The sequence below is a fragment of the Harpegnathos saltator genome, unplaced genomic scaffold, assembly GCF_003227715.2.
Source record: "Harpegnathos saltator strain DR-91 unplaced genomic scaffold, Hsal_v8.6 scaffold795, whole genome shotgun sequence".
Taxonomy (NCBI): domain Eukaryota; kingdom Metazoa; phylum Arthropoda; class Insecta; order Hymenoptera; family Formicidae; genus Harpegnathos; species Harpegnathos saltator.
In genome coordinates, this window is record NW_020230643.1 from 321,695 (window position 1) to 333,924 (window position 12,230).

Here is a 12,230-nt window from a genome sequence, read left to right on the forward strand (position 1 = left end):
CTGAACAAGGCGACGGGAAAAGTCGACGATCCTCACGGGACCAAAATTCGGAATACGAAGTCGAATACGGAACCAAACACGACGCCATACTCAATAAATACAGTAAGCTTCCAAATAATGCCGATTGCGAGTGGACTTAAGATCGACTCGCACGATCGCTCGATCGACAGGCGTTAGTCTGCCGCGAACTCGCGCGAGGAAAATGAACGAGCAAACGGGAATAATCAGACTAAGACAGGAATGATGAAAATAAAATTAATCTGTCGATCTTCATTTTTTGTATTTAAAGTTATTTTACATAAAAATCATTTCACGTAATTAAAATCAAATTATAAAGTCGTTTTATATAATTAAAGTCATCGTGCGCGAACATTAGATTGCTTCGATCGATTGCGAGATTCTGCGCGTCGATGGATTTTTTCACGTTCTCCAAATACGTTTCTCTCTCTCTCTCTTTCTCTCTGCATTTACATGTTCACCGCTCTTTCGTACGAAGTTTCAGTAAACTGCAAAGTGACACACTGGTCGACGTGGTCAGGGTGCAGTGCGACCTGCGGCGACGCGATGCGGCATCGTGTTCGCAGTGTGAAGGTGAAACCACGAGGACTCCGGGCCCGACTTTGTCCACCTCTGGTGGAATTCAAGAAGTGTCCCGTGGCGGAATGTCCGAAGTAACAAAGTGCTCGATGACTTCGTTACCGCCACGACGTTTCGCCGTCGTCCGCTCTCGCCATCATCGGCGAGAAGAAAGTCGGGCAGAAATTTACATGCCGCAATCTATCAATCCTCACGGATCCTATCCCGAACGGGCGCAGCGCGTCCGTTCGGATACTCGAATTTATACGACGACTCTCGCTAGACCTATTATAGATTAGCGACCCTCTCCTTATCCTCTCTCTTTCTCTTTTTCGAACGTGAGGCCATCATGAAGCAGAGATAATACTGGACAATGATCTGATAAAATCTAAGCCGATACTTAACGCTTTAGTACTTAAGATCGCACGTAGGATTCGATAGAATTTTTCTAAGAGTCTGTTATTGTCCTTCTTCGCATGTCTGGAAGGCATTTTCATTGACTTATCTAATTCTCATATTCGCCCGCGATTGAGCAACAATTTTATAGAAATATATTCGCAGAACGTAATATTATTATCGACGCGTGCACCATTTGAAAAAAAAATGCCGGGTTTCTTTTTCACAGATCTCCGCATAAAATCTCGTATTTTACACAATGAGGACTTTCGATACTCCATTTCCGTATCTGAATTATCACACGGCGTGATTTAGTCACGTGTCATGATAAGAACACACGCAATGAAATTTTGGCCAAAGATTGACGATAACAGATCAGTCCAGTGTTGGCTCTGATGCAACATTCTATAATTAGTTTGAGCATGTCAAAGTAGAATTTATTATCGTCGTATGATTTGTTCTTTCTCAAGAGGCTACAGCGGGGAGATAGCGAGGATATATCGGGGAGTTAGTTCTATCTATCGCGTAATATTATTATATACTCACCTTATGTCCTCCAGTGTGACTTATTACGCACAGGAAAGTCGTGCCATTAATAATAACGCTGTCGCATTATTTAGCGATTCGTTGTGTCAATATCGGAGTATTCAATGATAGATTTAACGCGATGACGTATATAATACAATATGCATTCGCTTCATTCGACTCACAATTGTTAAAAAAGAACACACAACGTTACTCGCGCGACGTGGTTAAGTTAAGATGAAATCAATTTGCATTCCAACGCGCGTCGTGCTTAGAAAAAAGAAAAAACGAGAAGATGATTCGTGCGATTAATATTACTCGCAACAACTTGATATTGTGTTTCCGACGTCGATTCTGACCGTTAAGAGAGGAATGAAAAAGATAAAAAGTCAAATAACTTGTGACAAGGTAACGTTACGTTAGATAAGAGATGAAACCGGTCCTTTTTATCGCGGGAATGAGAAGCGCGCGAACATTAAAAGGACCACTCGTTTAAAGATAACGTTTGTTCACAATATGCGCGTATTATATTCGTAGCATTTATCATGCATTACAGATCTCAAAGTAAGACCAAAAGAGCTCGTAATAGCTTCAGTTTGGAAACTGAGAACCACACACGGTATTTTGAAAACTATGACTGTAAAATATGACGTAGACATATCAATAGGTAGTAAAAAAGCCGTTTGTTTAGCGCATGAGGAGTTTCCTTAATCCGCAATTTTCTTCACCCTTCATTGACAATAAATGAAATCATATAGGTGTATGGTACAAAGAAGGAAACAAACGTCATTTTTTGTAAAGGCATTATAATATTCATAATAAAGATGATCGCTATAATTAAGTACACAGTACTTTTTTATTTGCTCTGACTGTTCATACAATATATTCTTTTTCCCATACATACTCGTGTAAGGTATTGGAGAAAAATATATTTTATCATTATTATATGTATAATATATATTTATATCATTAAGATTGACAATAAATCTCATGTAATCTATTGCTTTAGCTAATTAGATACAGTAGTTGCTTATATGTTATTTACAGAGTTGTTTGCATCCTTTCTATTTAAGGGAGTTATTATAAGTAAAATTATGTTCTTCTTGGAAGGTTGCTTTAGAATACTTCCAATATCTTTCACCATATCCGTTATAGTGGGCAATATATTATTCTACATATTAAAAGAAAACATATATGTAATTTTTTAGAAATATATCCTTAATCTCTTAACAATTTCTTTCAACTTGACAATTAATTTCATAATTCCATTCCATTTCTGTATCACATAAAAACTGAAAGAAAATAAAGAAACTCACATCTTTGGCATCCTCCACACTGATACAAATCTTAACCTTATTGCCCTTGTTTAACATTTTCGTCACATTCTTTATCTTTGTTAACAAATCGTGCTTAGTAATATTTGCAGATATGTAGAGAAGTTTAGGACTCTCTGATTTACATTGGATATTGCTGCCATCGATCTGAACGAATTCTGTTTCTTCCAACAAGTTGTTTGTGAGTTTGTAAGTAGCTCGAGACGATTTGCTATCAAGATCATTGACCTGTTTTTGTCCCAAAAAAGCCATTGGATCGAGTGTTTTTTTTATTACTTGAACAGATCCTAATAGTATAAATGTCTCTATTTTTATCTCATTAAATAAAGATTAAACATTTTGCAAAAACATGTGACATTACGTGGAATATTCGTAGAATATATCATGTTATTTATAGATCAAATGTTCATGTTGAAAGATCAACTTCTGAGGTCTACAACTAACCTTAATGAGGTTGAGTTTTCGGCGTTTCGCTATACGCTGGGCGTTCTCCAAATTGGTCACTATCATTGAATCATCTGATAGTAACAACGTGATTTTCGGCACCGGTACCGTCTTCGGTCTCTCTTTTGGTTTGGTCGGAACATTTTCGTTATCCAAAGTGATCGTATTGTGATCACTGAATTTTCGAAATTGGTACACGCCAAGCTTATGTGCCACGTGACGTTGATTGAAATCTTGAGTGAAGTACGTGGCTCTTCGTAAAATTGTCATTAATCTAAGAGTAGCCATATAGTGACAGCTGTTTTCTATTCGTTAACTGAAATATAACCTATAAATTGCGAATATAACCTACAACACCGACGAAATACTAATAAAAGGCCTGTTCGTTTTGTCTGCACTGCTGAACTGGTGCGTTAAGTTACAGTGAGACAAATGTAGTTTTTCTCACTTCAACTTGTTGCACCAGTTCAGCAGTGCAGACAAAACGAACAGGCTTAAAGATAGTGTTAGGGTGCGGTCCATCAATCGCTACAAATGCTTCGAAGCGTTTTTACTTCTCTCTCTTCCTTCGTTTGCATCCGAGAAATAGAACGAGAAAGAGAAACGCTTCAAAGTATTTGTAGCGGTTCCCGGACCGCACTCCATGACTTACGGGATTTTGAACGCTAACGCCCTCTTAGAAATAACGTAGTTGGAATACAAAGTTGTAGCTCGAAATTAACATAAACATAAATAGTAACAGATATAGGGTAATAACACCGATGAAGTAATGCTAAAGACTGTCAGTCCCGGCCTGATCAAAATTATGAGTTAATAAATAATAGATTGTAAATAAGATTACGAGCAACATGTCTACTAAAGACAAACACGCCTTGAAAGAAGTAATCAAAACACCAGAAAAGCAGAATGATACAGTGACCTGGAATCTGGACAGTGTGCTGTTGCGAACATTTTTACTAGTCACTTGCATCAAGATGCTCTTGATTCCTACTTAGTGAGTGATTTTGTGAGGTTTCTTTGGCAGCAAATCCATGTCGAGATTCATCATTATATAAATTATCATTGTAAATTTAATCCACAGTCATTCCACTGATTTTGAAGTACACCGTAATTGGCTTGCGATCACATATAATTTACCTCTTAAAGAATGGTATTTAAATGCACAATCTATGTGGACTCTGGACTACCCTCCTCTGTTTGCATGGTTTGAGTACTGCCTCAGTCAGGTAGCAGTGTTCTTCGATCCTGAAATGGTCAAAGTGGAGAATTTAAATTACTTATCATCAAATACTGTATACTTTCAAAGAGGTAGTGTTATACTAGCTGATTTGATGTTTGCATATGGAGTAAGAAAGTACGTATGTTTATGGTTGAATTGTACTTTCAGAATAAGATAAATATTTCTAAATATTCTTTGGACATATACAGCTTCTTCATAGGATTTGAGAAAAAACTAAAGAATCCACAAACTAAAACAAAAATATTTGCTATTGATAAAATTCATTAATATAAGAAATATAGCTTAGCAGATATATGGAAAGATCAATAAAGATAAATTCTTAATTTTTGCATAATCTTGTAATCTCTAACATATTTTCTTTCCAGAACAGGTAGAATATTTTTTAAATCCACAAACAGTAATGTAGTCTTTATGCTTTTATCCCTATGCAACATAGGACTATTGATAGTGGATCATATACATTTCCAGTACAATGGCTTCCTACTTGGTATCCTGTTAGTGTCAATGGCAAATGTGTCAATGATCAGTGAGCAGGTAAATTCTGCAATACATTCTTGGGATTTGCTCACAGATGTAAAAAGTAATTTATGTTTTAGATGTCTATATTGCAAGGTGCTGCATGGTTCGCTGTTTTACTCAACCTAAAACACTTGTATGTTTATGTAGCACCAGCATACATTGTCTGGCTACTAAGGTCATATTGCTTGAACAGTGGGAAATTCTTCAAACGTATATTCATGCTCAGTCTTATCGTTCTGACTATCTTAGCAGTTTCATTTGGTCCTTTTGCAACTCAATTACCACAGGTACTGAATATTCCTTTAACAACTAAACTTTTTTTTTTAATTTTTCTGTTTCATAACTTGAAGTTTCTCTTCAGGTGATTTCCCGTTTGTTTCCGTTTAAAAGAGGTCTGGTACATTCATATTGGGCTGCAAATGGTTGGGCTCTGTATATTGGTGTGGAAAAAGTGCTATCTGTGATATGGAGACATTTAGGATGGTTAAAAGATGTTAAATCAGCAGTGATGACTGGTGGTTTAGTGCAGGAACAGGTCTTTCTTATATTGCCCACTCCAACCCCTCTCGTTACATTCCTCTTGACTTTTTTGGCAATACTTGTGAGTTCATTACGATTATTTAGATCTGGGAAATATAAATGATATAATGTAGTGTAATATATAACTCTTGTTTTTCCATTACAGATATTTTATATTTATCAATATATTTTATATAATTATACATCTCTTTATATAAATTATATTAAATAATTATAATTATATTGCAGCCTGTGCTATGGTGCCTATACTGTAAAAAGCAGTACATGAACTCGAAATATTTTGTTAGATGTATTGTTCTATGTGCTTTAGGATCGTTTATGTTTAGCTGGCATGTACATGAGAAAGCCATACTGACCGCGATCATTCCTTTGTGGTGAGTATCGAATCCTCAGTATCGAACGTCATATTTTATCAAAAGTTCACGATTACGTAATTTAAAATATATGTTTACTGAGTTCCAATCTCATGAAAACTAAATCGATTATAAAATTTTTACACATTAATTTTCACTATCATCGGACCATTTCAATAAAGCAATAATTGTTGATATATCGATAGAACAGTAGTATTATATATGTGATTAAAACCAATCATAATGACTTTCCAGCGTTCTCGCGGCGATAGACGAGGAAGATGCGAGGACTTTTATAATCCTAAGTAGTGCCGGACACACCGCTATCCTGCCATTATTATACCCCGATAATCTGTCCCTATTAAAGATAATATTGTCGCTGACATATATGTTCGCATCGATTACAGTTCTAATGAATCACCATGGCAGGCCTTTGTTGCGATTGCACGAGTGGTTGTATGTAATTCCTCTGCCGTTAGTCACGATCTACGAAACGGTACTGCACAAGTTGCTGTTCGCTGACAGATTGCCATTCTTACCATTAGCATTTACTTCCATATACTGCGCGATCGGTATTACTTACTGTTGGATATTATATTACTGTATGTATCTGCGAGTTAATGTCCACACCGATGAAAAAACGACAGTTAGCAAATTGAGACGTCAAAGAATGAAGGATAAACGATCTTAAAAACAATCGCGAGAGGTCTATATGTATTCTCGAAATAAAGTTTATACATTCTATACGAGAGGTGCGTTGTTCTTTTCGTAAAAAAAAGTACTCTTAGATCCACTATTGAAAGCATTGAAAAGCTTTATTGAAAAGAACAAACATATGTATATCAAGCATTCATGTTACCTGCGTCGTGGCAGCGGATGAAACTGGAAATTGACGATGAAAACAATTCACTTTGATCAGGTATACTGCTCTTACTCACGTCACAGCCATGAAATGCCACTATCACAAGTCAGAGTAGGAAAGTGTTGACCAAGGCAAATTATTTCTCATCAATTTCTGATTACATTCCGCGGACGAAATGCTCGATCAATGTTTTGTTTGCGTAATTCTTATAAGGTCTCTGTAAAATTCCTGTAAAATATCTCCTCATATCTAGTTTTGGATAGATGCAGCTTGAAATACATGAGTGATAAAAGTTTTAAGAAAATTAGCGTTACACGCATTATATCACGCATTTATACCACTTTTGATCGGTGCTTTAATCATCGAGATTCATTTTTGTTGGTTGATAACGAATCGCCTTGTGCTTCTTCATTTCGAACTCATCGTGATTATCTTCGAAGCATACAGGACAGTATAGATCGCCGGTGCAACCCATGCAATGCACAAGATCTGCTGTCTGTTCACACATCACACATGTAGGTTTCTCATCTTCATCTTCGCCCTCATGCGGAACCTACGTAATTATTCACATTGAATTTAGAACGACGATATACATTCATTCATCTACCTATATATTTACCTCAGAGTCCATTGCCTCTACATCTTCCAATTCTTCCTTCTCATATTTAGCTTCTAACATTGCTTCAGATAAAGCTTTGTTAATTAACTTCTTTGTCACTGCCTCTTCATCATCGTCAATTTCTTCCCTCTTACTTTCATTAACATCCTGTAAAATGTACAATCGATGGTCATAACTTTATATTTTAAGTCTGTGCTTTCATCTACTTACTGTCTTATCACCATTGTCCCGCAAGGAATTCAGTTTTTCTTGGATCTCCTTGCAGGGGTCATCAGTTGAGGATATCTCCAGTTGATCCAAATACTCCTGGATCAAATCATCTGTTTTCTCTTGGTCAGTTCTTGTATCTACCTGATGTATCTAAAATTAGAAATCAATAAATATCTGTTGGTGAATATATAATATATAATTTACATACATTTGTGACATTACTATTCCCATTAGCTTCTGGATCTTGATCTTTTAACAATGCCAATCGTCTTCTTATTTCATCAACACTAGGCAATGGAAGGTTTTGTTCTTTATTTTTCAGTTTTTGTAATCGATCAACAATTTCTTGATCAGCTGGTTCTAGTCCTTTCTTAAACTGATCCCAGCGATTTGTGTGCTTATATATCACTACTGGAGGCCTAGTTGGGTTCTCTAACGAATCCAACCTGATAAAAAAAGAAATATTACGATGTATTGAATTTTTTAAGTTATTTTATATGTAATAAGAATTCATTTTCTTACTTCCTAGTGATATCAATCGGTGCAAGTGGCTCTTCACTTGCTTCAGGTGGTGATGTGTCACTCATGGAAGTTTCAGGACTTGATTTTTTCATATTGTTTAATTTACTGTAACAACATCCACAGATCTTTTTTGTTCCTAAATTAGGAACATTACACTTATATTTGAGGCACTTGTTGCAGTAAGAAAAGCCACAGCTTGGACAACCAATCTATGCAACAGGAAAAAAATAAATAATTGATGATAAAATATATATAACAAATGGTAAAAGGACGATTTCTTTTTTTTAACAAAATTAATTCGATGAGTTAGTAGTTATTAGACTGAACATACTGATACTTACGTTTTTTGTGAAGAATGAAAATTTTGCTTGGCAAGTATTGCAAGACATTCCCTTGACTCTTTATCGATATATTTTTAGCATGACAAAGAAGTATCATATAAAACAAGAGTACACCTTAAGGGTCTACAGGAGCCAGAGACAAATCCAGCGTTGACTTTGGAGGCTTCGTGCGGCGAGATCGCGAACCAACACCGTGCGCGCGAGCGCAAGAGCAGTAAGGTTGGGTCAAGTCAGTTTGACAAGGACGAACAATCGATCACACTGTCCTTGTCTTACTCACTCGGGCATTTCGCTGGCCGATACACAGCGAGAAAACGCTTTTCAGGCTTTTGGGTGAGTGAGCCAAGCGTCGCAGCGACTCACGTGCAATACCATTTTACAAATTGACGTATTTTGTCTAGCTGACGTTATATATCACCGCCAAATTGTTATAGCATGTTCCTTATATTATTCCCGAGATCCTCACAAAGCCAGATTTTGCAATCCGACCGTCCAAAATTTATGAAAAATAAATGAAGCGTCCGCCGTACGAAGCATCGCAGCGAATCACTCCAAAAATTATCTTACAAGATGCAAAATTTCGCCTCGTTGACGATACGTATAACTGCTAAACTGTTACAGCATCTTCCTTGAACTATCCCCGAGGACCTTACACAGCCAGATTTTACAATCCGGCCGACCAAAATTTATAATATATATAAATAAAGCATCAGCCGTACCAGGAGTTGCAGCGAGTCAGGTGGAATACCATTTTACAAGAAGCAATATTTTGCCTTATTGACGTAATATATGACCATGAACTTGTTATGGTATCTTCCTACAACTATTTCCGAGATCTCTACAGAGATAGATTCTACAAATAGGCTATCAACAATTTATTATACATAAATAAAGCGTCAGCTGTACCAAATCGCAGCGAGTCAGGCGGAATACAATTTAAATACAAGAACAGATATATTGCCTCGTTGACTATATATACAACCGCCAAATTATTATGGTGTCTTCATTGAACTATCCCCAAGAACCCTACAGAGATTTTACAATCCGGCCGTCAAAAATTTATCATACATTAATAAAGCGTTCGCTGTACCAAGCGTCGCTGCGAGTCACTCGAAATATCATTTCACGACATGCAATATTTCGTCTCTTTGACGATACGTATTATTACCAAATTGTTGCAGCATCTTCTTCATACTATTCCCGAGATCGGTACAAAGCCAGATTTCGCAATCAGGCCGCCTAACATTTATCGTATATAAAAGACTGTACCGAGCATTGCAGCATGTCACGTACAATTTTGGAACATGAGAAATATTGCCTCGTTAACAAGTGCGCCGACTTGGGAAAAATATTGGGGGGGCAAGAGGTCCTTTTTTTTAGTAATCCTTACATTACCAGGGGGAGGGGTGAAAGTATTTAGAAGTATAGAAGTAGGTTATATAAGATGTTAAAAGTTAACTTATAAAGTAGGATATTTTGGATTAAAAAAAAATTATCATCTTACAATTTTGCGTTGTTGTTTACAAAATGATAAAGGTCTTTTGATACAAAATGACTTAATTTATAAGTATGCGAGAGCGTTGAACTTAAGTTTTAACCTTACATATTTGCATATGTTACGTCCTAGAAGAGGAGCGCAACTTTCCGTTCGCGAGTAAGGCGAACCTCGTTCGTAACCGCATGCCATCGAACGGGTCAGAGACCCGACGAGTCCCTTTACTCAGACACCGACGTACGACGAGCGGTCCGTTTTTCGGTCAAGGACGCGAGTCCCTTTACCGAGGATAAGACCATGAGTTGACTGTTGGAAGGTAGGGTGATTTTGAAATTAATTTGTGATAATAACTATTAACAGATTTATTAAAATAAAGATGACAAAATTATATAACGGCACGGTTTGAATTAACAAATTTATGAATAATAGGATATAACGATGCGGATTGAATTTTTACAGGTTTATTAAGATGAATAGCGACCCAAAATGATGTAATTGAATGGTTTGAACATGACAATTATACTTAGATGAATGAGTGTATGTGTGTGTATAAGTATATGAAATGGAAAAAGAAAGGGATGGGAAAGGGAACGAATATGAATAGGAAGTTCAAGGGTGGAATAAATAAAATAGAAGTAGGAAGATAAAGTAAAGAAAATAAAACTTACTACTGATTCAGGATGAGTTTACACAAGCAGAAGTGAAAATGGCGCAGATCTGCGTAGGTGTTCTCGTTTCCAATATTCGTATTCCGATTGAGGCACCAAATAGTCGTTCACTTATATAAAGAGGAAGCCCGCACTTTTTCCAAAATCCGAATGTTTGAATATTTGAATACTAAATATTTGAATGAACTGGAATTATGAAGATTTGAATCTGAGTCCTAATGCTCAAGATTTGAATATCCGAGTTCTGAATATCTGAGTTTTGAATATCTGCGTGAGAGTGCGAGTCTGAGCTTTTTCGTTTCCGTGTCCTTCTGTCTCTCAGAGTAGTGTCGCGGAGGCGGATTACCGCGGTTTTTATACTGATAATCGGAGGCAGAAGCTATCATGGTGGGTAGAGAGATAGCCCTTTTAGGGAGGGGTGAAACCCTAAGGAGAATCCAATGAAGTTAAAGATTTTGTTACTAATTTTTATTATTGGTCCTGGTTGACAGTAGTGGGAAAAAGTCTTAGCCATTAGCGAAGTTAAAAGACATTGTGGAGACAGTTAGTTTTTGGAGATATGAATATGGAAGGGCTAAAGGGTGGAGCGTTGGTGTCTCATAATTTTAAGTGGATATGATATGATTGGCTGAATGAATTAGGCGCGACAAGCGTGGAGGTGGTGGATTCTTGAGATAGAGAAATGTATACAAGCGGCCGGCTGGAAAAATTAAAATGCCGTAAATCAAAGGCTGAGATCAGATTTTACGACTATCAGTGAAGTAAACTTTGTTGGTTAACTGATAGGGCACATATGGTTTTGGATTGGGAAGATATAAGTTTCAAGTTTTAGAGCAGGAATGCTCTGAGTTGCTTTGTTTTACTGAAGGTTTGTTAGCGCGGAGTTTCAAATTTTTATAGCTAGGACGACGGACACACTTGGCGAACACTACCTAGATATAAACTTTAAACGAAGACGTAGATTTTTACAACAGGACACTGTTTCCTGTTATGGAATTTTCCCGAATCGCCTTTCATTTGGCGCGACGGCTGTTCGCCAGATGGGTCTGTTTCCTAATTTATATTTATATATGTATATATTCCTATTATAGTTATATTAGGAGAATATAAATCCGCGAGAAGAAAGAATTTTTGCTAATTAAATCTACAGGACGTAACACATCATTGATATATTTGTCTTGTGGACGTTGAAGATGTTACCACGTTGAGGTTAAAATGACGATTGTGCATCTCACAGCATAGCAAAGTCGTTAAATCCTTTTCTGTATCGTCCGTCGGTCATTGAGCTATCCTTATCAATCACTGTGAAACCATATTTATCCTCCCAACATTTGCAACACAATGTACTGAAATCCTCATATGACATGTCAGTGTTCACATGATCGTTGTACACATGTTTCAAGTTGGTACCATCCTGTTTAAGGAGAATCAGAAGATTTGCATTGTCCCGTATAAGATGCTTGGGTATTTTTGCGTACGTCTGACAGAGATAGAAACAGTCAACGCTCGAATGACGACCCATTGCAAAGTATTCTCTTATCGTATCTTGTTTGTCACATGCAACGTCATCAAAGATAAAAATAGAA

The 12,230-nt window shown here is 36.8% G+C and overlaps 4 protein-coding genes across 7 annotated transcripts in view; 2 read left to right on the plus strand and 2 right to left on the minus strand.

The window, feature by feature from the left end:
* LOC105186692 (spondin-1) overlaps positions 1 to 2,338 on the plus strand; it is a 29,890-nt gene extending 27,552 nt beyond the window's left edge. For all 4 annotated transcript variants that reach the window (XM_025306646.1, XM_011147076.3, XM_025306648.1 and 1 more), the window contains 2 exons: positions 1 to 102; positions 497 to 2,338. In XM_025306646.1, the coding sequence (XP_025162431.1) occupies positions 1 to 102; positions 497 to 675 (281 nt within the window). In that variant the 3' untranslated portion in view covers positions 676 to 2,338. The remainder of the gene's footprint in view (positions 103 to 496) is intronic.
* A 124-nt stretch (positions 2,339 to 2,462) lies between these two features.
* LOC105186696 (mitochondrial translation initiation factor 3) lies at positions 2,463 to 3,705 on the minus strand. The gene is made up of 3 exons (XM_011147082.3): positions 3,276 to 3,705; positions 2,814 to 3,059; positions 2,463 to 2,668 (listed from the first exon to the last, which is right to left on the minus strand). The coding sequence occupies exons 1-3, from the start codon at positions 3,561 to 3,563 to the stop codon at positions 2,528 to 2,530; spliced, it is 675 nt and encodes a 224-aa protein (XP_011145384.2). The 5' UTR covers positions 3,564 to 3,705; the 3' UTR covers positions 2,463 to 2,527.
* xit (ALG6/ALG8 family glucosyltransferase xit) lies at positions 3,402 to 6,676 on the plus strand. Its single transcript, XM_011147081.3, has 8 exons — positions 3,402 to 3,518; positions 4,012 to 4,269; positions 4,357 to 4,629; positions 4,881 to 5,049; positions 5,112 to 5,321; positions 5,396 to 5,635; positions 5,803 to 5,948; positions 6,183 to 6,676. Exons 2-8 carry the CDS (start codon positions 4,124 to 4,126, stop codon positions 6,616 to 6,618), a joined length of 1,620 nt encoding a protein of 539 aa, XP_011145383.1. The 5' UTR covers positions 3,402 to 3,518; positions 4,012 to 4,123; the 3' UTR covers positions 6,619 to 6,676.
* Positions 6,677 to 6,716: 40 nt separating this feature from the next.
* LOC105186693 (abscission/NoCut checkpoint regulator) lies at positions 6,717 to 8,923 on the minus strand. The gene is made up of 6 exons (XM_011147078.3): positions 8,482 to 8,923; positions 8,141 to 8,349; positions 7,827 to 8,064; positions 7,619 to 7,768; positions 7,409 to 7,555; positions 6,717 to 7,342 (listed from the first exon to the last, which is right to left on the minus strand). The coding sequence occupies exons 1-6, from the start codon at positions 8,527 to 8,529 to the stop codon at positions 7,145 to 7,147; spliced, it is 990 nt and encodes a 329-aa protein (XP_011145380.1). The 5' UTR covers positions 8,530 to 8,923; the 3' UTR covers positions 6,717 to 7,144.
* Positions 8,924 to 12,230: the final 3,307 nt, after the last annotated feature.

Bases quoted from the DNA above. Each gene is read 5' to 3' on its own strand.
- LOC105186696 (XM_011147082.3), bottom strand. From the start codon at position 3,563: ATGGCTACTCTTAGATTAATGACAATTTTACGAAGAGCCACGTACTTC. The intron at 3,060-3,275 runs GTTAGTTGTAGA...GGACAAAAACAG, and splicing joins GAAAACTCAACCTCATTAAG to GTCAATGATCTTGATAGCAA. The intron at 2,669-2,813 runs GTGAGTTTCTTT...TTTAATATGTAG, and splicing joins GTGTGGAGGATGCCAAAGAT to AATAATATATTGCCCACTAT.
- LOC105186693 (XM_011147078.3), bottom strand. From the start codon at position 8,529: ATGTCTTGCAATACTTGCCAAGCAAAATTTTCATTCTTCACAAAAAAC. The intron at 8,350-8,481 runs GTAAGTATCAGT...CCTGTTGCATAG, and splicing joins TTTCATTCTTCACAAAAAAC to ATTGGTTGTCCAAGCTGTGG. The intron at 7,343-7,408 runs GTAAATATATAG...ATAATTACGTAG, and splicing joins TAGAGGCAATGGACTCTGAG to GTTCCGCATGAGGGCGAAGA.
- xit (XM_011147081.3), top strand. From the start codon at position 4,124: ATGTCTACTAAAGACAAACACGCCTTGAAAGAAGTAATCAAAACACCA. The intron at 4,270-4,356 runs GTGAGTGATTTT...TTTAATCCACAG, and splicing joins ATGCTCTTGATTCCTACTTA to TCATTCCACTGATTTTGAAG. The intron at 5,949-6,182 runs GTGAGTATCGAA...ATGACTTTCCAG, and splicing joins ACCGCGATCATTCCTTTGTG to CGTTCTCGCGGCGATAGACG.